The sequence below is a fragment of the Myxine glutinosa genome, chromosome 8 (genome assembly GCF_964187855.1).
Source record: "Myxine glutinosa chromosome 8, kmMyxGlut1.1, whole genome shotgun sequence".
Classification (NCBI taxonomy): domain Eukaryota; kingdom Metazoa; phylum Chordata; class Myxini; order Myxiniformes; family Myxinidae; genus Myxine; species Myxine glutinosa.
In genome coordinates this window covers 49,463,504-49,487,051 of record NC_136268.1, presented here as the reverse complement: position 1 = coordinate 49,487,051, position 23,548 = coordinate 49,463,504, and the positions used below count along the sequence as shown (strand labels likewise).

The 23,548-nt window shown below is 45.7% G+C and overlaps 1 protein-coding gene across 1 annotated transcript in view; it reads right to left on the bottom strand.

The window, feature by feature from the left end:
- The window catches only part of LOC144893370 (uncharacterized), a 37,415-nt gene extending 14,328 nt beyond the window's left edge, over window positions 1-23,087 (bottom strand). The window contains exons 1-4 of the mRNA XM_078783953.1: window positions 22,986-23,087; window positions 22,455-22,524; window positions 15,815-16,705; window positions 5,560-5,789 (exon numbers count right to left, since the gene is read on the bottom strand). Coding sequence (XP_078640079.1) covers window positions 5,560-5,789; window positions 15,815-16,705; window positions 22,455-22,524; window positions 22,986-23,087 — 1,293 coding nt within the window. The remainder of the gene's footprint in view (window positions 1-5,559; window positions 5,790-15,814; window positions 16,706-22,454; window positions 22,525-22,985) is intronic.
- Window positions 23,088-23,548: the final 461 nt, after the last annotated feature.

Below are 23,548 nucleotides of genomic sequence, written 5' to 3'. Positions count from 1 at the left end.
ACCGAATTCAAATAGATAGATGCCCTTTCATTCCCAAAGCCCCATTCCCAAAGCCTCTATTGCCAACTGCATTCGCCGCCATTGCCCATGTGCTCCAACTCGGAGAAGAAAGGCGTGTCTCCACCTCGTAATAGAGGGGAGGAGTGAGCCAGCCCCGAACAACCAACCAAGCACGAGGGGTTTGGCTTGAGAGGGCGGAGGAAGAGCGATCGGGGAGGTTCGAAGAGGTTCAAGGGTGGGGCTATATATAACCCACGGGAGGCGCCCCCACCTCAGATGAGTCCTGAGAAAGCACACGACGTCCCCACGGCAGCATGGAGAGCGAACCATTGAGTTCTAAGAGTTGCGCCAGGGACGGCAGATGAGTAAGGGATCCCCACGTTGAGTCCCCAGAGAGTCCACCACCACTGGCTTGGAGTCCACCACCACCAGCTTGGAGACCACGCAGTTTCGACCCGCTGCGACGCGGGAGCCAGATTGCGGTGGCATCGGTGGCCGTCGAGGTCCAGCCCGACGTCCCGTGCGGGATCCAGCTCGAACCAGCTGAACCTTCCCATTCCTCCTTCCAGTCATTCCTACCTGCAAATTCCCCATTCGTGTGAGTCCGTCTTTGTTTGTTCTGTCCTGGGTATTAATTAAGACTGCATAGGTAAGCTAAGTTTCACTGTGTCCTTCTGGTCCGTCCCTCTTTCTGCTTTATTTTATTATCCTTCCTTCTCCTTGGTTTCTTTTGATTGTAAATAGTAAATAAATCATATTCGTATTTCCTACCTCTTGTCTTCTTCTTCTTCACATCCGTCGTCTTTGTCTTTTCCAAATTGAATACCGGTGGCACGATTTGGCCAACGTTCAGAATCGGGTTAGTCATTGTTAACAGTTCGTGCTGCGGTTGCTAAACACCGCTCGGCAATCAAGTAACATCTTATCCGCGGTACGAACGGGGCTGTGCACCAGCCTTTCCGGAGGCCGCGGTGTAGCTTCAGGGACCACGTCGGTCAGCAATAATCGAGGGGACTAATCCCCCATCAAAGGGGAACCATAGGCCGACGTTGGGTTCCGTAACAATATACATATATATATATATATATATATATATATATATATATATATATATATATTATAGTGTAAATTGTTTCGGGGGAGCACAGAGGTAAGAGCTAGAAAGATGCTCGATGAAGAGCATACTTCCGCCAGGCAGAACAGTCTACTTCTTGTATCCCACTGATAGGCCAGATTTGGATTCAGACCTGAACCAAAATGTAATTGCTTTGGTCTTGTCGCCTAATGAACTCGTCTACCAAGTTTTGTCATAACTCCACAAGTTTTTGAAATATCGTGCTATACAATATATCGATTTTGGCCCCATCTCTCAATGGTGAAGAATCATTTAAAAACCCAAAAAACTATCGTATCCGGATCTCCATAAAAATCGAATTGATTCTTCCTTGGCGCATACCCAACCTGTCCACCAAGTTTTTCGTCCGAATCCATCCATAACTTTTTGAGATATCATGCGATGTTCGGGCTTCCGGTCGGGGCTTGCTCGGGCTCTGGAGATCGGGCTTCCGGTCCCTCGAGCGACGGGGCTTGCTTTGATCTCTCCACGGCATCAAAGTTTGAGTGTTTTCCCGTTCGTTTCTTTGTCAAATTTCCGCTGCGTATTTTGTTGTGTATGTGTTATTGTGTGTTTCTATTTGGTTTTGGTTTTGTAGTTGTTGCAAATTTGTGTGTAATTAGTCGTTTCTTTGTCCGCGCCTCGTGCGCCTCGTGCGGCCTGGTGTCTCGTGCGGCCTCCTCGTCTCGACTTGTGCCCCGCCCCCTATATTCTCGTTTGTTCTTTCACCTCTGCTCCTGCTTTCTCAAATCCACGTTCTCACTTAGAGACTTTTCCCAGATTGTTTTCATGGTTTTGTTTAAATATTTATTTAAATATGTTTAAACCGCAGCGGTGATCCCCCCCCCTCCCCCCCCCCCCCCCCCCCCCCCCAGGATTTCCATGTTTTAAACGTTTCCCAGTGTGTACCCTGGATAAGAATAGGTACGCCGTATCCCTGCGTGTTGTAGGAGGCGACTAAGAGAGTTGGCGTCAGGAAGGGCATCCGGCCATAAAAAACATTGCTTCAAAAGGAGAACCATGACAATTACAACCACATGTGGGCAGTGTACAGCCCGAAGTGGAGATCGGTTTCTGAGGTTTGGGACATGGAATGTAGGGAAAATAACAAGGAGATCAGGAGAAGTGGTGGAAGTATTGGTCAGAAGAAGAGTGGACATATGTTGTGTGCAAGAGACGAGATGGAAGGGAAGTGGTGTGAGAATGGTGAAGGGTAGGCAGGGACAGAAATACAAGTTTGTGTGGCAAGGGTGCCTGGAGGGCGTGAATGGTGTTGGTGTCCTGTTTTCTGAGGAGTTTGTAGACAGTGTGGTGAGTGTGACTAGAGTGAGTGATAGGTTGATGATGGTGAAAATGATGATTGGAAAGCTCTTGGTGAACGTCATCTCGGGATATGCTCCGCAGGTTGGTCGGAGCGATGAAGAGAAGGACAAGTTCTGGTGTGCGATAGAGAAGCTGATGGAAAACGTGAAAGATGAGGAAGTTGTTGTGGTAGGAGGAGACCTAAATGGACATGTGGGAAGGAGTATGGATGGTTTTGATGGAGTTCATGGGGGTTACGGATATGATGTGAGAAATGGAGAAGGTGAAAGGATTTTGGAGTTTGCTGATTGAGCTGATTTGTTGATTTGTAATACTCAGTTCCAGAAAGAGGATAATAAGCTTGTTACATACACGTGGGGTGGATCGACGACAACCGTTGACTTACCTGATGGTGCGTAGGCGAGATAGGGGGCACCTCCGAGACACAAAGGTGATCCCGGGGGAGGAGGCTGTTTCACAGCACCACTTGGTTGTCTGCGACGTAAGGGTGAAAGGTGCGAGGAGAGCTCGGCGGGTGAAGTACCAACCGAGAATGAAGGTGTGGAGGTTGAAAGAGGTGACAGTAAGGGAGGCATTAAAAGAGAGGCTGAGTAGGGTCGAGGATGATGTGGTTGAACTTGAAAGTGGTTGGATGTCAATGAAAGCTAGTCTGTTGGGAGCCGTTGGTGAGGTATGTGGATGGACAAAAGGACCACCGAGGCACTCGGAAACATGGTGGTGGGATGATGAAGTTGGAAAGAGGATTGACGAGAAGAGGAAGAAGTTCAAGGAGTGGCAGAAGGCGAAGGGTACGGGAGCAGAAACAGCAGAGCATGAAAGTTATAAGGCAGCCAGGAAGGCTGCAAAGAAAGAGGTAGCAAAGGCGCAGGAGGCATGTAGGAAAATGTTCGGAGAACGCTTGGATTCGGAAGAGGGTCAGAGAGCGGTATTCAGGATTGCAAAGCAGATAGCGAAAGAGAGGTGTGATGTGATGGGGGTGAGCTGCTTGAAGGATGAAGTGGGACAAATCGTTGTCGACCCAGATGGAATTAAAGGAAGATGGAAAAGATATATGGAAATGCTGTTGAATACAGAGAATGAATGGGATGGCAACATAGAGAGTAACCCAGTTTTAGGACCGGCAGAGAAGATAACTGAGAAGGAAGTTGAGGAAGCGATAAAAGCAATGAAGGGTAGAAAAGCAGGAGGGCCGACGGGAGTTGTGGGAGATATGTTGAAGGCAGCAGGAAGTTGGGGTGTGAAGAGAATGACAGAGATCTGTAATCTGGTGGTGAAAGAAGGCCGCATTCCAGTGGATTGGGAACTGAGTACCCTCGTCCCTCTATACAAGGGGAAAGGTGACCCTCTGGAGTGTGGCTCGTACCGAGCGATAAAGTTATTGGAGCATGGAATGAAGGTATTGGAAAGGGTGTTGGAGAGGAGGATAAGGAAGAAAGTGAAGATCGACGAAATGCAGTTTGGATTTATGCCAGGAAGAGGAACGACAGACGCGCTTTTCATTGTGAGGCAGTTGCTGGAGAAGAGGAAGAAGTTGTTTCTTGGGTTTGTTGATCTGGAGAAAGCATTCGATCGGGTTCCACGCAAAGTATTGACATGGGCATTGAGGAAGTTAGGAGTGGAGGAATGGTTGATCAGAGTAGTGATGGCAATGTACAAAAGAGCGCGCACAGCTGTAAGGACGAAGGACGGGAACAGTGGTGAGTTTGAGGTGAAGGTGGGAGTGCATCAGGGGTCGGTACTAAGTCCACTACTATTTGTAGCTGTGATGGAGGTGCTGGCTCAGAACGTAAAGGAGGGTTTACCGTGGGAGTTGTTGTATGCAGATGATCTGGTGTTGATTGCGGAAAGTATGGATGGACTGAAGGAAAAGATGAACACGTGGAAGGAATGTATGGAGACAAAAGGTCTGAAGATGAATATCGGAAAGACGAAGGTGATGGCAAGTGGTAAAGCATGTGGTGAGGTGGAAAGAACTGGGAAGTGGCCCTGTGCTGTGTGTAGGAAGGGTGTCGGAGTGAACTCCATTCAGTGTACAATGTGCGCTGAGTGGGTTCATCAAAAATGTAGTGGTCTGAGAGGGTCATTAACCAGTGTGGCAGCTACATTCAAATGTAAAGTGTGCACAGAGGGAGCTGCAGATGGAGGAAATGTTGAGTTGGATCTTGGAGACGGTGTGAAGCTGGAAGGTGTGAAAACATTTTGCTACCTCGGAGACATGCTGAATGGAGAAGGTGGATCAGACTCGGCAACGGTTGCTCGAGTGAGATGTGCATGGAAGAAGTTTCGGGAATTGAGTGGCGTGCTGATGATGAGGGGAGTGTCGTTGAAGCTGAAGTGAAAGGTGTATGCTGCATGTGTGAGAAGTGTTATGATTTATGGGAGCGAGACATGGGTAATGAATGTAGAGCAGCAACGAAGGTTGGAAAGGGTGGAAATGCGAATGGTTCGACGGATGTGCGGAGTATCGTTGAGAGAGAGGAAGACAAATGATGAATTGCGAAAGATGATGGGAATAGAGCCTGTGATTGATGCTGTGAAGAGGAACAGGTTGAGATGGTTTGGTCATGTGTTGAGGAAGGATGAAAGTGACTGGTTGAGAAGAGTGATGGAAATGAATGTAGAAGGAAGTAGAAGACGGGGAAGACCGAGAAAGACTTGGCTAAAGATGGTGGAAGAAGAAATGCGGGCAAGGGGGTTAACAAGGAGAGATGCAGAAAATAGGGCAAAATGGAGAAGATTGTCATGGGGACCGCAAGGCTAACCCCCGCTCTAGCAGGGAAAATGGCCTTTTAAAATGCATGTTGTTGTTGTTGTATGCGATGTATCGTTTGGCTCTTCCTCTCAATTGTGAAGAATCACTTAAAATTCTTCGATCCAGATATTCACCAAAATCTAATTAATTCGTCCTTGTCACACACTCAGCCAGTCCACAAAGTTTTTTTTCAAATATGTCCATAACGTTTTGAGATGTCCTGCTCACAGACAAACACTTGTCACACTCAGCCAGTCCACGAAGTTTTTTTCAAATATGTCCATAGCTTTTTGAGATATCCTGCTCACAGACAGACAGAGAGGGGATGAAAACATAACCTCCGTTCACCTTTGGTGGCAGAGGTAATTACCTGCAGAAGGATTTTGTTTCCATCATGGTCGCGGGTCTGCCAGCGTGTGGCGCTGATTGGCTGACAAGATGATGGTAGTAGTGGTACGAAGCGACCCAGTTCACTGCCTGGCACCCTCACCTCCAGCAAGGCACAGGGAGATCTACCTGGTGGAACTCCAATGGGCAGCCGTTGCACAGCCAGCTGTACCAGCAGTGATGGTGTGACTGTCACTGCCATGCAGCTAAAACCTGTAACCAGAAGAAGGCCTTGGTTCCCATTTTCAAAACACTGAGCTGGACATTTGGTTTTTACAAACTCTTCGGTATGTCTCGGAGGAATATAACCAATTCAGAAAAAGTTGCATTGACAAAATTCAAATCCTCAGTAAGTACTGTGAAACTACATTTTAATTGTAGAAATATAAATGAATGTATGATGCAAATATTTTGTGACTTTTTTGGGGATAGGGAAGGGAAAGTGATTTTAAGCAAGGTGTTGCTTCTGCAATTAAGTGGAAGTACAAAATCCTACCATATGATTCTCAAGGGGAGATGTACCCCAGTCCTGGCAGAGAAAGTTGTACTCTAGTCTCTAGCAAGGGAAGATGTACCCCAGTCCTGGCAGAGAAAGTTGTACTCTAGTCTCTAGCAAGGGAAGATGTACCCCAGTCCTGGCAGAGAAAGTTGTACTCGTCTCTAGCAAGGGAAGATGTACCCCAGTCCTGGCAGAGAAAGTTGTACTCTCGTCTCTAGCAAGGGAAGATGTACCCCAGTCCTGGCAGAGAAAGTTGTACTCTAGTCTCTAGCAAGGGAAGATGTACCCCAGTCCTGGCAGAGAAAGTTGCACTCTCGTCTCTAGCAAGGGAAGATGTACCCCAGTCCTAGCAGAGAAAGTTGTACTCTAGTCTCTAGCAAGGGAAGATGTACCCCAGTCCTGGCAGAGAAAGTTGTACTCTAGTCTCTAGCAAGGGAAGTGCACCCCAGTCCTAGCAGAGAAAGTTGTACTCTAGTCTCTAGCAAGGGAAGATGTACCCCAGTCCTGGCAGAGAAAGTTGTACTCTAGTCTCTAGCAAGGGAAGATGTACCCCAGTCCTGGCAGAGAAAGTTGTACTCTAGTCTCTAGCAAGGGAAGATGTACCCCAGTCCTGGCAGAGAAAGTTGTACTCTAGTCTCTAGCAAGGGAAGATGTACCCCAGTCCTGGCAGAGAAAGTTGTACTCTAGTCTCTAGCAAGGGAAGTGCACCCTGACATTCACAGGGTCATGGTACTCTGGCTGTGGCAAGATAAATTTTAGCTTGGCAAAAACGTGCCAACAGAAGAAATGCAAAGAGTATGGGAGTTATTGCTGACACCCTGTGCAAATTACAACTTCCTCCCCCAATGTACAGTGGGCACTGCATCAGCTGCATGGCCCACAGGCTTCGGGAATGATTCACCCAGCGGTATAATTTGTAATTGACTCCCGGTTCAATGAAGTTAATGAAGACTTGTAGTATTTACTGCTCTCAACGTCCTTGTATTGTCATCACAGAAGGCCCTCGTTCTTATCCGGTCAGATTGCGTCATCGCCAATGACAGCATTCGGAAGTAACACATCACGGCTCTTCGAGCAAGGAAGGAAGCACCGTTAATCAACCACTGGCAGTGTGAAATTGCAGGTTTCATTGCATTGCAGGTGTGAAACCTGTAAATCAAGGGAGGTTCTCCAGAAACGTGTCCTTTTGGGATGATGGATGTGGAGTACGTTGCTTTATCAGGTTTTTCATTCTGCTTTGATAAATCTCTGATTCTGCCTTGAAAAATGTGGTGAACTATGGTTTGTCCAACTGACTATCACTGGTTAAATTCGTACATGGAAACAATCGCCATGCACTATGATTGCAAATGTATGGAGGGATGGACAGGCAACAACCATTACTCAAGGAAAGATGTTGGGATGGTTTCACATGATAATCTCTTGTTACCATCCCTATATCTATCAGTTGTATAGTGCCAACTACTCACATGAGCAAACCAAGTGAAATATGACTTCAAATATTTGCTTTGGTACTCAGATTATGAAAAGTATTATGGACGTGCAGAAATGATAGCTTGTCAACAAACCGGGGGTCTATAATTATGTTCTTCAAATTTTGTTAATTATCAAGACACATTTTGTCCGAAGAAACATTTACAACTTTGCAAGTCACACATTAAAGTGTGTACCATATTTCCTCTAATAAGTGCCGCTCTAAGAATCCCCTGAATTAATGAGCGCCTCGGGCGGTTACCATACTAAAATACGCAATTTGGTGTCTGTCTATCTGCCTGTCTGACTACGATACATTTGGTCATTACTTATCCAATCTCAACCAATCTTAACAAAAGGACTAGGAGTCACATAATGGAGGTTATAGTGGCTTAATCCCCCTCCTCTCTTCCCAAGGAGGTTTTCCACCTTGGGTGAAATCCGTGTGAAGGTGTAAATTCGTGTTCAGATAGGTTATTGTGGCATTTCTCCAAGGCCACTTCTAATAACAAAAGTAACAAGAAAAAGAGCAATCGGAGATTGCAAGGATGTATTTTCCCCACTGTTTCCCCTCTTTAATCCTTTAAATCGTTCCCTTGGTAATCTGTCTTTTTAAGGCTTTTGTGTTAAAATAAATATGGCGGCCGAACCACGTGACCAATGTAATCATCTTTTTTTTTTTCTCCTAAACTACTTTATTCCTAGATTATAATAATAATAATAATAATGCATTTATTTTATATAGCGCTTTTCAGGAAGCCCAAAGACGCTTTGACAGAGTGCAAAACATAACGCATAGCAAAACATAAAGACAATTGCAAAAAAAGAAGAATCAATAGGGAAATATTCAAAGCACAAAGGAGGGAGAAGGAGAGGAGATAGTCAGGGGTTAGATGCTGTGGGTTAAATGTTGAATGCAGTGTTGAACAGGTGGGTCTTGAGTGATGTTTTGAATGTGGTGAGTGAGGAGGAGTCTCTGATGGTGTGAGGTAGCGAGTTCCAGAGGGTGGGAGCAGCGATGGAGAAGGCCCTGTCCCCCCAGGATCTAAATTTGGTCCGGATGGGGGGGGTCAGGAGGTTGGTACCAGCAGAGCGGAGGTTGCGGGTGGGAGTGTGTCTGGAGAGGAGGTCAGCCAGGTAGGATGGGGCCAGGTTATGGAGGGCTTTGTAGGTCAAGAGGAGGATTTTGTACTGGATTCTCTGGGAGATGGGGAGCCAGTGAAGCTTGTAAAGGACGGGGGTGATGTGGTCACGGGTCCGGGAATGGGTGAGTAGACGGGCAGCGGAGTTCTGAATGTATTGGAGTTTATTGGTGATTGTTGAGGGTGAACCATAAAGGAGGCTATTGCAGTAGTCCAGACGGGAAGTGATGAAGGCGTGGATGAGGGTTTCTGCAGCCACAGAGGAGAGGGATGGACGGAGACGGGCGATGTTTTTCAGGTGGAAGAAGGCTGTCTTTGTGATCTGTTTAGTGTATTTGTCGAAGGAGAGGGTTTGGTCAAAGATGATGCCAAGATTCCGGATGTGAGGGGAGGTGGACACTGGGAAACCGTCGATGTTGAGGGCAAAGTTATGGGTGGACTTGGTGAGCGTTTTTGGGCCAATGATGATTATTTCAGATTTATCACAGTTAAGTTTGAGGAAGTTGATTTGAAGCCAGGATTTTATTTCAGTGATGCAGTTTGTCAGGATAGAGTGGGTGGCGGTGGAGATGGACTTGGTGGAGATGAAAAGCTGGATGTCATCGGCGAAGCAGTGGAATTGGAGACCATGACGGCGGATTAAGTGACCGAGGGGGGACAGGTAAAGGATAAAGAGGAGGGGGCCAAGAACTGAACCTTGGGGGACACCTTGGGGGAGGGGAGCAGTGGGGGATTTGCAGTTATTGATGGAGATGAACTGACGTCTGTCAGAGAGGTATGATTTAATCCAAGAGAGGGCAGTGCCGGTAATGTTAAAGGTGGTTTCAAGTCGGGTGAGGAGGATGGTGTGATCGATGGTGTCAAAGGCAGCGCTGAGGTCGAGGAGGATGAGAATGTTGAGGTTGCCAGCATCAGAGGAGAGGAGAAGGTCGTTGGTGATTTTGAGGAGAGCAGTTTCAGTACTGTGGTTGGACCGGAATCCGGATTGGAATGTTTCATACAGGTTATTGGCAGAGAGGTGATGCTTGAGTTGAGTGGCTACAGCGCGTTCCAAAACCTTTGACAGAAAGGGTAGGTTGGAGATGGGTCTGAAGTTATTTAGGGTGTCAGGGTTTAGTCCAGGTTTTTTCAGAATGGGGGTAACAGCAGCAATTTTGAGGGATGGTGGGACGATGCCTGTAGACAGGGAGGAGTTTATTGTTGCAATGATAAGTGGAGAAAGAGCAGGAAGGGAGGCCTTGACAAAGCTGGAGGGGATGGGGTCAAGAGTGCAGGTGGCAGTTTTCATTCCGATGAGGAGTTCAGAGAGGTCAGTAGGGGAGACTGGGGAGAATTGAGACAGGGGATGGCAGGATAAGGGGGGGCAGGTGGTTTGAGGGGGAGCGGGTGCGGCGGTGGTCAAGCTGTTGTAGATGTTTTCAATTTTGCGTTGGAAGAATGAAAGGAAGGAGATGCAGTTGTCTATTGTGAATGACTGGGTGGTGGTGTTCAGGGGGCTGAGGAGTTTGTTTATTGTAGAGAAGAGTGCTTTTGGGTTTCCGGAGCCAGAGTGGATAATTTGAGAGTAGTAGGCGGAGCGGGCGCGGGAGAGGGCATCTTTATAGTGTTGTATGTGGTTCTTGTAGGCCTGGGAGTGAACTGTGAGACCTGTTTTATTGCGGAGTCTTTCAAGTTGGCGAGCACGAGTTTTCATTAGGCGGAGCTCAGGGGTAAACCAGGGAGCAGAATGGGTGAAAGAAACTGTTTTGGTTTTTATAGGCGCAATTTGGTCAAGGCAGGAAGAGAGAGTGTGGTTGTAGTAGTCAGTGAGGTCAGAAGGGGTGTGGAGGTCAACGAAGGGAGAAGTGGACATTTTTTCAGAGAGGGTCGATGAGAATGAGGCAGGTGAAAAAGCGTTTAGCTTACGGAAGTTGATAGTGCGATAATGCCTTGGTGCTGGGGTGGGGATGTTGATGGTCAGAGTGATGGCTAGGTGGTCAGAGAGAGTGAGGTCGGAGCCAGAGAGATGGTGCAAAATTAGTCCAGTAGAGCAGACAAGGTCCAAAATGTGACCACGGTTATGGGTAGGAAAGTTGACATGTTGAGTGAGGTTAAAGCAGGTGAGTAAATCAGTGAAGTCAGTGGTTAGCGTGGAGTCAGTGGAGTCCATGTGGATATTGAAATCACCAAGGAGGAGGATTGAGGGGGAGAGGGAACATAGCTGGGTCAGAAAGTAGGAGAAGTCAGACAGGAATGATGGGTGTGGTTTGGGAGGGCGGTAGACAACAGCCATGACTGACTGTGTGTGACCAGAGAGTTTAAAAGCCAGGTGTTCAAATGATGGAGCAGATGAGATGGAGATGAGGTTGGTCTTGATGTCTTGTCGGTGAAGATTATGCTCAAGAAATTTCATCTTGATCAGATGAAGTTTTGTAATTGTCGAATTATGACGTCATAATGGAGGCACCTATGACATCATCATTAATATATTTTATTCCCCTTGGAGAGTTCTTTACAATGAGCCATGTCTCAATTTTTTCTATTCAGCACTTTCTGAGATATGGAGGTGCAAAGTTTTTCGTTTTTTCCAAGATGGCGGCCGAACCACGTGACTGATGACGTCATCTTTTTTTTTTTCTCCACCCGTTTATGCCGACATGGTGCTCAAGAAAATTCATCTTGATTGGATGACGTTTTGTACTTGTCGAATTATGACGTCATAATGGAGGCACCTATGACATCATCAACATATTTTATTCCGCATGGAGAGTTCTTTACAATGAGCCATGTCTCAATTTTTTCTATTCAGCGCTTTCCGAGATATAGAGGTGCAAAGTTTTTTGATTTTCCAAGATGGCGGCCGAACCACATGACCTATGACGTCATAATTATTTTAAAAATTATACAGGTGGAGCTGCACCTATGGTGAAAATTTCCTGTCAATCGGACCAACAGTTGCAGAGAAAATCATATTTATTCTTTGCGGACAAACAGACAAACAAACGGACTCAAATGCAATACCCTCCCCTGGCGAGGGTAACTGGAATGGCACTCGGTAGAGTGCAAATCTCTACCAGGCCGAACATATTACATTTTACATCCCACTGATTAGGCCAGATCTGGATCCAGACCTGAACCAAAATCTAATCTGCTTGTTCTTGTCGCCTAACTCACTCACCCACCAGGTTTTGTCATAATCCGTTCACAAGTTTTTGAAATATTGTGCTATTTATCGTTTTTGGTCCTATCACTCAATGATGAAGAATTACATCAGAAAATTTTAAAATTCTCATATCCGGAACCAGCTTTGGATCTTCACCAAAATGTAATAAATTCATCCTTGTCACGTGCCCAACCTGTCCATGAAGTTTTATCCGAATCCGTCCACAACTTGAGATATCGTGCGATTTAATCGGCTTTAGCTCTTATAACTCGATGGTAAAGAATCACTTTACGAATCACTTTTTAAAATCCTCACCAAAATCTTCGAATCTTCTCCAAATTCTAATCATTTCGTCTGTGTCCGATACTTAACCTCTCCACTAAATTTACTTTTAGTGATATCCTGTTCACAAATAGACAAACATACAGGGATGAAAACATAACGTCCATCCACCTTCAGTGGTGGAGGTAATAACACGAATGATAACATAATATTAACGTTATTACAAAACAATATTAATACTAATAAAATTCCCCTTCGCGAAGGGGTTTTTCCTCCTTGGAGAAAAGCCATGTTAACTTGTATAAATAGATTATCGTGGCGTTTCGTGGGGGCACCCCAAAATATTATAAACCACAAACGCGTATGATTACCTTTTGAAAATCGCTACTGTTGTTTAACACTAAACTGAAAGGGAGAGAACCCGAGGTATGTTCAGTTATGTGTGGTGGTATGAGTGTGTGGTTTATTTGTGAAAATGACAGAGCATATATGGAAGTTTATTCAGGAGATGATGATCGTGACCGCTCTCCACCATAATGTGTTGACAAGCTTCCCCACTGTTTCCCCTCTTTAATCCTTTAAATCGTTCCCTTGGTAATCTGTCTTTGTGTGTTTCTTTAAAAGTGAACTGCTATTATAACCAGCTCTGTGATCTCAGCGAACCCCCTCTTCCGCCCAAGGACGGCAAGAGTAACACCTCAAGATCGTGTACTAAGGTAAGAACTACAGCCCATGCTGGAAAGCACTGAAACGTCCTGAAATCGCTCATAACCATGGGAATACTGAGAGCCCAGGCGAAAAACCAATCAGCGCGGGGTAAGGAGAGCAGAGGGGTGGGGACAGTCCACGGAAGTTCAGGACTGGTGATTGGTTAGATCAGTTAGTCCGGAGAGCCAGTACAGAGCAGTTTAGAGGGCGAGCAGCTACATACAGAGTCAGGACTGAGCAGTGAGTTTGGTAGGCGAGAGGCGTCCAATGAGTACACGCGGCAGACATGGACTCAGCAAAGCTGGACAACCACGCGAATACCAAATGGCTGTGGGGCCCAGATGCACCACCACCATACGCATCTCTTCCGGCCAATGCTCCACCACTGTAGCTCCCCCCTCGAACCACTGGCACTGACCCCACACAGGCATGGTGTGGGAGTCAGCTTTTTCTTTTATTGTCTTGTGACCTTGTCCTGTCTAGGTCCGTGCCGTGTGAATAGTCAGATATCGTGGGCGCATGGGATTCATATTGTGTACAAAGAAGAAAGAACCACCTTTGGAGGCCATTTTTCCCTGCAGAGCAGGGGTTGGCCTTTTTTGGGCACCGTGTTCCCCTTTTTTTTTTTGAAGCAATGTTTACGGCCGGATGCCCTTCCTGCCGCCAACCCTGTTAGTTGCCTCTTGTGACACACAGGGAATTACCAGTGAACTGGTACTCAATTTGCTGACCTAGGGAAGGATGACAGACTGAGTCAACCCCCCTGGCATTAATTCAGCGATCGACCGGGATTCGAACCCAGGATCCTTGGATCCCAAGCCAGCACCCTAACCGCTAAGCCAACACCAGGCTATTCCCACCTCTTTTGGTGTTGATGGCCCAAATCTTTCATGAACCGGCTGGCCGAGCCGTATATTTGACTGAAGGTGGCAGGAATTTGTAATTTATTCCATTCAGGAGGCCGGCTATGTCTGCACAATACAGGATGTGCAATAAAATGTACACAGACTTTCATGTTGCAGAGAATTTCATGAAGTAGCGCAGAGAGGTGCAATCTCGAGTGTTAATACCTAACGTGATGTTAATGTATGATCGAACACATCATCAGTTCTCTTTTCTCTATTCAATCCCACTCCTCCCTCCAGGTCTTTAAAACAGCTATTCACCACCATCTCTTATCTTCCCCCATCCAAAACCTTGATCTTTTCTACCCCCGTTAATTCACCCCAGATCCACTTTTTTGAAATACCGACTTCTTTCCTGGAAGTCCTAGCAGTGTCCATGTGTTTTTTTTACCTCTCCCACCCCCCCCCCTCCTCCCCTTTCCATGCCTCCTCCCCACAAGCCCTCTCCCTCCCACAGATATCCCGATGTCCCTGCTCTCCATCTTATCTCCCGCTCCCTTTGTCATGTTTTATGTGTCAGTTTGGCTTTTTGTGATTAATGTTAGCTCTTACACGAACCTCGATCTTGTATCCAAAAATACCCATAAGGCAGTGCAGAACGACGAACTAGTATAGGTTTTTATATATAAAGTCTGTTAGTGTAGCAGCATAGCAAACCTGTTGTGCATTTTGTGATACAAGCACCAAATTTGGCACAAATGTACATTAATATGTTGCGAACATTTTCAGATATTGGGCCACTTGAAATTCCGTAATTTTTTTTTTCAAATTTTTTCAAATTTCGTAATTTAAAAATTTTCGGGTGACACCGTCACAATTTCGGTCTTCGAGGCCGGCCGATATAGTGGGGCGGCTTAGCCCAAATATTCAAAAGAATTGTGCATTTTGTGATACAAGCACCAAATTTGGCACAAATGTACATTAATATGTTGCGAACATTGTGTGGTCAGCAATGAAGACGAGAGTCTGAATTACATGTATGCAAAAGACCTTGTGAACCAGTGAAGCAAATACACGGGTAAGCATGAATTAAATCTAGGGCATGATATAATTTCCATGATGTTTACCTCTACACTCAATGGTGGAAGGAGGTAATGTTTTGATCCCAGCTTGTCTGTATGTCTGTTTGTCTGTTAGTCCACAAAATTCCAGACAAAGCTTGTAGTAGTGGTAGTTGTAGTGGTAGTGGTGATAACAGAAATTGTTATATAGAACTGAACTTATATTATTATTATATGCAGAAAATAACTTCATTTCTATATGCCCTGCAGTGGACAGGTTAATTGGTTTATGCACTGAAGGGGTCACCCTGGTGTGCACTGCTGTGTTCTGCCTCACTGAGTTGTTCAGGTATGACGTACTCAGCACAAGCTTCCGGTCGGCCCGGAGGTGGGGGTGCGGGGCCTGTCACGGAACGTCAAAACAAACGGCCTGCCGGGGCCGCCCAAAAGTCGGGCGTGAGGGGCGCGTCCACTAATGGAACGCCTCTCGCTTCCCAGATCGAGGGCCACGTGGTCAGGAGAACCTCGTCCCTTCCGGTCACACTTTGCCTATCGGCCGGCCTCGAAGACCGAAATTGTGACGGTGTCACCCGAAAAATTTGAAATTACGAAATTTGAAAAAAAAAATTACGGAATTTCAAGTGGCCCAATATCTGAAAATGTTCGCAACATATTAATGTACATTTGTGCCAAATTTGGTGCTTGTTTCACAAAATGCACAATTCTTTTGAATATTTGGGCTAAGCCGCCCCACTAGTATACATTTTATTGAGACACCCTGAAGTGTGAGAATATAATTGCCGATGTTGTGTTAAGCAGGAGTCCTTTCGTGCGTGTCCAATCACATTTCCTAAAATAAAATATAAATATAAATATAATCACTTTGAAAGATCAATGTTATGTACAGGAAGGGATAAATCCATTTGAATTCAACCCTATAGTAAACCAGTCCTAACCATTAGGCCAACACAACATCCCATATGTATAATTAGTATTGTCATATGGTCCTCCACCTGGCACCTGAGCTTCAGTGGTTTAGCGGATGAATAAGGCCGATAATCAAAGTTACCTGGAATTCAAGCTTACCTTCAAAAGCCGATGCAAATCTAGACCATTCACTTCCATCTTGGCTCGGTTGACTAGTCAGGCGTCTGCTTGGGGTAAGGCCGCTGGACTTCCTGCAGCCTTCGTCCCCAATGAGACTCCCATCATCTGCTTTGCCAACTCCGTTTGACTGTCCACAGGTCTTCACATGGTCTTTCGTGAGGGTGGAGCTGTTACAACCTCCACGTTTATCGTTCCTCTGTCCATCATGTCCATGAAGCGTGCTGCTCTTCTTTTTGCCCTCGGCCTTTAAATCGGCGAATCTTCGCGTGTGTTCGTCAGAATAATTTCCGGCAATCTTTTCGTCCACCACGCTTTCTCTCAACCCCGCCATGTTATTGAGGGCATCGATGCCCCCGAGTGCCTCTTCGTCGCCCATTAAACCCAAGTCCTTGGACTCCCCGCCAAGGAGCAGCTCTGTGTACAGGCGACAGGAAGCGGAGAAAGTGTCCTGACTCGCATTCACCACAAAACGTAGCATCGGCCGCCCTCCTGGAGCCTCCACAACTGACCATAGTGGGGCAGGCAAATCGGAAAGGGTATAGAGACGAACCCCTCGATGAGGGGCACCGGGTGGTAGATGCCAGTGCCGAAGGCGCCAGGGAGGCCTCGACAGCAAGCGACAAGACGAGCCGAGCTCCTTCGGCATGAGGAACACCTGGACATGCAGAGGGGGGTAGCCAGGCCTGGGTTTTCTCGTGTGGCGAGGTCGACGGTGGTGATGCTGGTGTCTGTGAGACTCGGCGACGCAAATGGGTCGGAATCCAGCCACAAGGTGGTCGAAAAGACGGTCTACGGCATGCTGCAAAGTGATGCCCTCACCGAAGCCGGCAATCAGGTGCAAACTGAGACGGTAAGGGTCGAGGATGGCCTCTTGTGATCATGGTCGAAGGTTCGGGTCCAGGTCGCCAAGAGTGCATTTTGGGGAAGGGTCGGAAAGACAAGGAAATCATTAAGCATCGTTTGAAGACAATGGATTTTCCAACTTTCACACTTTGCTTGACGAAGATGTACCAGATGTAAAACGCTTAAATAAAGTGAGTTTCATCAATAATGTTTGTTTTTTATGTCAATTTATACTGTGCTGTATTTATTGATGTATTTACTGAAATTAATAAGTTCCGCTTTCTATTTCTTGTTGTTGCTGTTGCTTTCTTGCTTAAACCCTGCTCCAAATGTAACCTCTTCCCATTAGTATACGGTACGACAACTTTATGCAAGTTTTAGCGTTTTTGCACTCAAATGGCACAACATCTACAAATGGCACATTGTGTTACAAAGGAGAAGAAGAAGAAGCCAGGGACGATATTCCAGGAGGTCATGGTGATTCACATATCATGGAACATTTATTACAAAAAGACATCGACACGTTTCCTGGGTGTCGGGTGGGCTTGTCGGAGTGGAAAGAAAATCAGACAGAGATGGAAATGACTAAATTTACGGAGACAAACATTTCACATAGACACACATTCACAACTAGAAACTCTGCGATCACCTGGCTCATGAAGCTAAATAAGAAGTAAACTACTAAGATGCATAGACTACTGCTATTACCACTGCTACTGCTACCACCACTACTACTGCTACCACTACTATAACTACCACTTCTACTACTGCTACTACCACGAGTACTGCCATACCACTACTGCTACCACTACTACCTCTACCACTACTACCCCTACCACTACTACAACTGCTACTACCACCACTGCTGCCACTACTACTACTACTACTATTACTACTCCCTCTACTCTACCACTACTGCTACAACTACTATCACTGATACTACTACCACTACCCGTACTGCTACTACTATTGCTGCTGCTACTACGAGTACTGCTGCTACTACTACGAGTACTGCTGCTACTACTACTGCTGCCACGACTACAACCACCACTACTACTGTTACTTCTACTACTGCTACAACTACTATCACTGATACTACCACTACCCGTACTACTGCTACTACTATTACTACCACGACTACAACTGCTGCTATTACGAGTACTGCTACTACTACTGTCACGACTACTACAATCACCACTACTACTGTTACTTTTACTACTAGTACTACTACCACCACCAGTCCACCACTTATTTTCACATGCCCAATTCTTCCCAACTTTAAGTACGGTCGGCCAGGGAAAGCTTTTGGCCAGTTTTTCACGAACCTGCTGACCAAGAATAATGTTCGACTGAAGTTGATTTGATCAGGAATCTGTAATTTGTTCACAGTGTCAGCGATTACTCACCTACTCTTTGTTAAAGGTACCATGGAATCTTTAGCGTTTACTAACGACCAGTATTAGCAGACAGGTCCTTTGACTTGTGTATATATATATATATATATATATATATATATATATATATATATCGTCCTTTCGATGAACCGCACAAACATTGATGCATTGCCCTCCATAGGAAACACCAGGGTGGTAGTTTATAGTTGGGTTGAGATCTGAACCAAGGCTACCTGTTCAAAGGCGAGTGTGCGTACCTGATCTAGGCTATCCTTCCAGCCCTTGCATGCAATACATGTGATATGCAAGTACAATGCACACAAAAAGGATCACACAGACCGGGTTGGTAATTGATAAACCAGACATAATCACACTCAAATTTACACCACACACTTTTCCAGGCCTATATCATCGCAGGGCCGCACAACAGACTTCGGGGCGACTTTAGCGTGGTGCGGCGCGTGTCGTGCACAGCATGCCAAGGCCCACAGTGAAAAGGCTGCTGCCAATGAAGCTGTCAGCTCCAAGCTCCATTCTCACCCCCAGAACAAAAGGCACCTTCGTCCACATCACGCTGGCAGTTCCAGACTAGACTTCAGTCGAGGGTGTGTGCTGGTTTGTATGTTACAGAGATGGATTGCAGGCTTGAATTGAAATCTACCATTGTATCGGGAAAAATACTCACCAAAGGAAAAAAGTAAGGTGGACGATGGAAAGACTTTTCCAAAGGGCAGTGGCTACCCTGGACTCTTACTCAATGAGGGCTTGCATTGCACAAACTTTCATCAACGTCAGCCTCTGGAAAATGCCGTTTTTAACCAAATAAGAGCCGCCATTTTGCAATGTAATGGGTCAGTTTTATTCATAAACAAGCAGGAGTACCCGGGAAGGAGGAGGGGGTTTAGGCAGAGGGGAGGCAGGAGAGGTGAGGAAGGGAGCAGGGAGAGAAGGACGGGAAAGATATTCTACATATACATCTTTTGGGAGGGGGATGGGGATGGGGTGGCGGCTTTGACAGGCCCCTCTGTTTTTGGGAAGGGGGGGGGGGGGGAAGGGAAGGAGGAAAAATTTGCCTGTGCAAAGGAAATTGTAATACCCTCTGCCACCAACTCCAGGTGGCGCTACACGGTACACATTTACACAGAGAATTCATGCCCCTCTCCCGGTCCCCCACACGAGGCCGTGGACACAGCTTATGTTACCCGCCCCCCCACCCCCCACCCCCCCCCCAGGCAAATTTGTATTTGTACCCCGAGTAAAGTATATAAGTGTTTATAGCTGGATTACCCGGCGTTGCTCAAGCGAAAAAGAAACTAACATATTTGAAATGAGGGCAAATATAATGGGAAAGTAATTGCATCTAAATCAGAATCCATCACAAATGTCAAATCATCATTTTACCTTTTCGTTGAATATATGCTGCTAAATGTGCAGTTCATCACGTTTCCGAGTTAAGTATGATATCGCTCAGGAAGAAGAAGAAGCCTTACCACCAACTTCGACCGCTTCCGGAATTGTTTGATTATTTGTGTTCAAATCTCTGGTGATTGTTTTGTATTTTTTATGCGAATGTGTACTTGTATATAACTGTCATTCATGAAAAAGGTTTATGCACTATAGAGCGATTTTTTTTTTTTTATTGCAAAAAAACTATCTTTTTTTCTTTCCAAATTTTTTTTTTGTCTAGAACACTCCCAAGCTCTCACTGATGAACCTCTGAAAGTTTGACGAAGATCCGTTTATCCATCTCTGAGAAAAATGGTGACACACAAACGGCTCTCATATCGTTGATTACTGTTTACCTTCTTTTTTCCCTGAATGTATGTGATGATACCCTCACGTACTCCATACAATAAGAAACATACTCTTGGAGTTCCTTCAGTTAAATGATGTTGACAGCCGAAAAGTGAGCCAAACCATGCCGGTTTTTTTTGGACTGTTCTGAGCCGAGCCTCGTCATGCCAGAACGTTCTGTGCTGTGAGCTGTGCCATGCCAGATCATTCTGAGGCATGACGAACTGTGCCATGCCAGATCATTCTGAGGCATGATGAACTGTGCCATGCCAGATCATTCTGAGGCATGACGAACTGTGCCATGCCAGATCATTCTGAGGCATGACGAACTGTGCCATGCCAGATCATTCTGAGGCATGACGAACTGTGCCATGCCAGATCATTCTGAGGCATGATGAACTGTGCCATGCCAGATCATTCTGAGGCATGACGAACTGTGCCATGCCAGATCATTCTGAGGCATGACGAACTGTGCCGTGCCAAATCATTCTGAGGCATGACGAACTGTGCCGTGAGCTGTGACAGAATGTCTGATCCGTGCCATGTTGAGCCAAGCCATGCCATGTGCTGGACCATGCAGGGTGGTAACGGACCAATCCAATCCGAGCCTTGCCGTAACCGAACCACGTCATACCGTTATGGAACTTTCCGAGCCATGTCGTGCTGTGACATTATGCGCGGTGTGCCAGATCGTGCCTTACCATGGCGTGACGTATGCCAGATCATGCCGTGCTGTGACATGAATGACGTTCCAAGACGGGCCGAGCAGTGACATGACATGCCATAGAATACAACTTGTGGATTTGTTTCATAAAGAAAACCGATTATTTCAGAAAATACATATTATCAAAGTGATAACATAATTTTAAAATGACTGAGTAAAATTACTCACCTGTATATATTTTAACTGCAAATAAACAATTACTAACATGTAACATCTCACCTCTGGCGGTGTAGTTGTGAAAACAACTAGAATGCTCATGCAATCAACCCAGATTCAGATGCGTGTTGTAAAAGTTTTGGATGGCATAAATTCACCTTTCCTGAGTGGAAACAAAATGGCGAATAGCGCTAACACTGATATTGTGTGTGCTCCCTTTCAGTGACGTCACCTCCTTGAACATAAAGTCACTTCTTTCTTGACAGACAAATAAATACACAAGGCATATATGTATTATACAGTATGTATATATATATATATATATATATATATATATATATATTTTACAGTATTATTATTATTATTTAAAGCATCCTGAGTGAAGACAGGAAGCAGCTTGGATTCAAAAATTGAACCTGGTCCCTTTAAACAGCCTCAAGTGTGGTCATTTTGAGTGGGTCCCAGGAAAAATATCTGTATATTCCTGGTAAGGGAGAACATTATTTCTATGTTGCAGGAAGGTTTGAACATTTCTTGTATATTCTTGGTAAGTAGGAACCTTCCTTATTTGTGGGAACATCCAGGTATGTGGGTTATATGTGGGTACAGGTAGTGGACAAAAAATGGAAACACCAATGTAAAGTCACTTAATAGGGCATTGGGCCACCATGTGTGGCCGGTATGACCTGTATGTGCCATTGCATAGAGTCCGCCAGCATCTGGAATTCTGCAGGAGGGATGCCGCACCACTCTTCCACAAAAAAGTCAATCAACTCATCTGTTTGATAGAGGTGGAAAACGCTGTCTCAGGCATCTTTCCAAAGTATCCCATGAATGTCCCATTGGGTTCACAGATCTAGCGACTGAGAAGGCCAAGATATATGGACAACATCAGTGTCACACTCATCAAACCATTGGGCGACCACACGTGCTCAGTGGGTGGGTGGGTGGGTGTTGGGAGGGGGAGAGGAGGTTCTCCTTTTGCTGCCATGCTATAGCTATATTATAGGCAACCAGGCTTGTGCAGCATTATATACATGACCCTAAGCACACTGGGATGTCATTTGCTTAATTACCACATGGGCCACTCCTCTGTGGAAGCTGTTTTTTTTTAAATGGGAAATCGTCCTCCACCAAGCCTTTCAGGCCACTTGAGGGAGGGCTACACAAAGGAAAGTATAAATATTCGACAGAAAGGAGGAATCTATTGACATTCCTCTTGAATAGAGGTAGGTTGGGATAGAGGGGAAAGCAGGATGCAGGTAAACTGCTTCAGAGTGATGCCGTGCAGATAAAAAAAACTACCAGAATACCTCATAGTCTAACTCCTTGGGACAGATATAGTGTATGGATGGGATGAAACTGCCAAACATGTAGAGTGACTGCTCAGGTGGAACAACCTGTGATGGACTCTCAGAGCACATTCCATGGTAATATCTGTAGGAAAGACTCAAGGAAGCAACAGAGCGGTTGACTGAGAGAGGTTCCAGGGATGATGCCAATTCCTGTCCCACCAGAATGCCAGCACGTCACTGGATTCTGTCAAGAAGAGATAGGTGACAGGCCGGAGCACCAGCCCAAAGATGGTAATGATACTCCATGACAGGACGTATAGTGGCCTTGTATAGGTGGAGCATAGCAGCTTGAGAAAGGTATCGCCAAGCACCAAATAAGCAGCCAAGGTGCTAGGAGGCTCTTTTAGCTATACCAGACATGTACTTTTCCCAACTGAGGTTTAAGCTGATATCCAATCCAAGCAGATGGATAACAGGTAGTTCCTGCAAAGGTGAAGAGTCCATAGACAGAGTCAGCAAACAAGGTGATCTTGAACTAGAAACAGATAACAAGGTGGTCTTTTTTATTGAAAGCAACAAGCCAGTCTTTTCGCCAGTTTATCACACTCTCTTGGTCCTCATTGAGAGTGGTACTAGCATCGATACGGGTATGAGGAGACAAGGTTCCTGGGTAGGTGGTATACAGTATTGAGTCATCTGCGTAAATGCTTAATTGAGAAAGAATACAATCAGGCAGATCATTGATATATAACAACAATATTGGACCCAACACAGACCCCTGAGGAACACCAGCATTAGTATTATGGAAAGGGGATCACTGTCCCTCATGTACCACAAAGATTTGACGATTTTCAAGGAAGTCAGAGATTGTATCAATAAATCTTCCAGAATGCCATATGATTTTAGCGTATGGATGAGGCTCTTGTGTGACACTTTGTCAAGACCTTCGAGATGTTGAGAGCAACAATCCTGGCTTCTCCACGATGATCCAAAGCCCAATTCACATGTTCAGTGATTGGGGATAGAACATCACCAGTCACCGACATCCTTGATTGTCGAAAGCCATACTGAACATCAGTTAGGAGGTTGTGGGTTTCCAGATGAGTCATGAGTTTTTGTTTTGTTAAGGATTCAAACACTTTGCTGATAATGGGTAGAAGGCCAACAGGTGTTACGGGGTCCTCCCCTATCCTCTGGTCTCGGTAAACCTCCGAACCCCGAGAGGGTCCCCGGCAGAAAGATATGTTATCCTTGGTTGAAATCAAGCAAATCAATAATGAAACCACACCAAGGGTTATGAACAAACAATAATCTATCTATAATTCCAGTAATCTCTGTGTGTGTGTGTGTCTGTGTGTGTGTGTGTGTGTGTGTGTGTGTGTGTGTGTGTGTGTGTGTGTGTTTGTCTGTGACCGCTGTTTCTCGACAACCACGGGTCCGATATACTTGAAACTTGCCAGGTATATTGCTGGGGACCTGAGGATGTGCCTTTTCAAGGTTTCATATT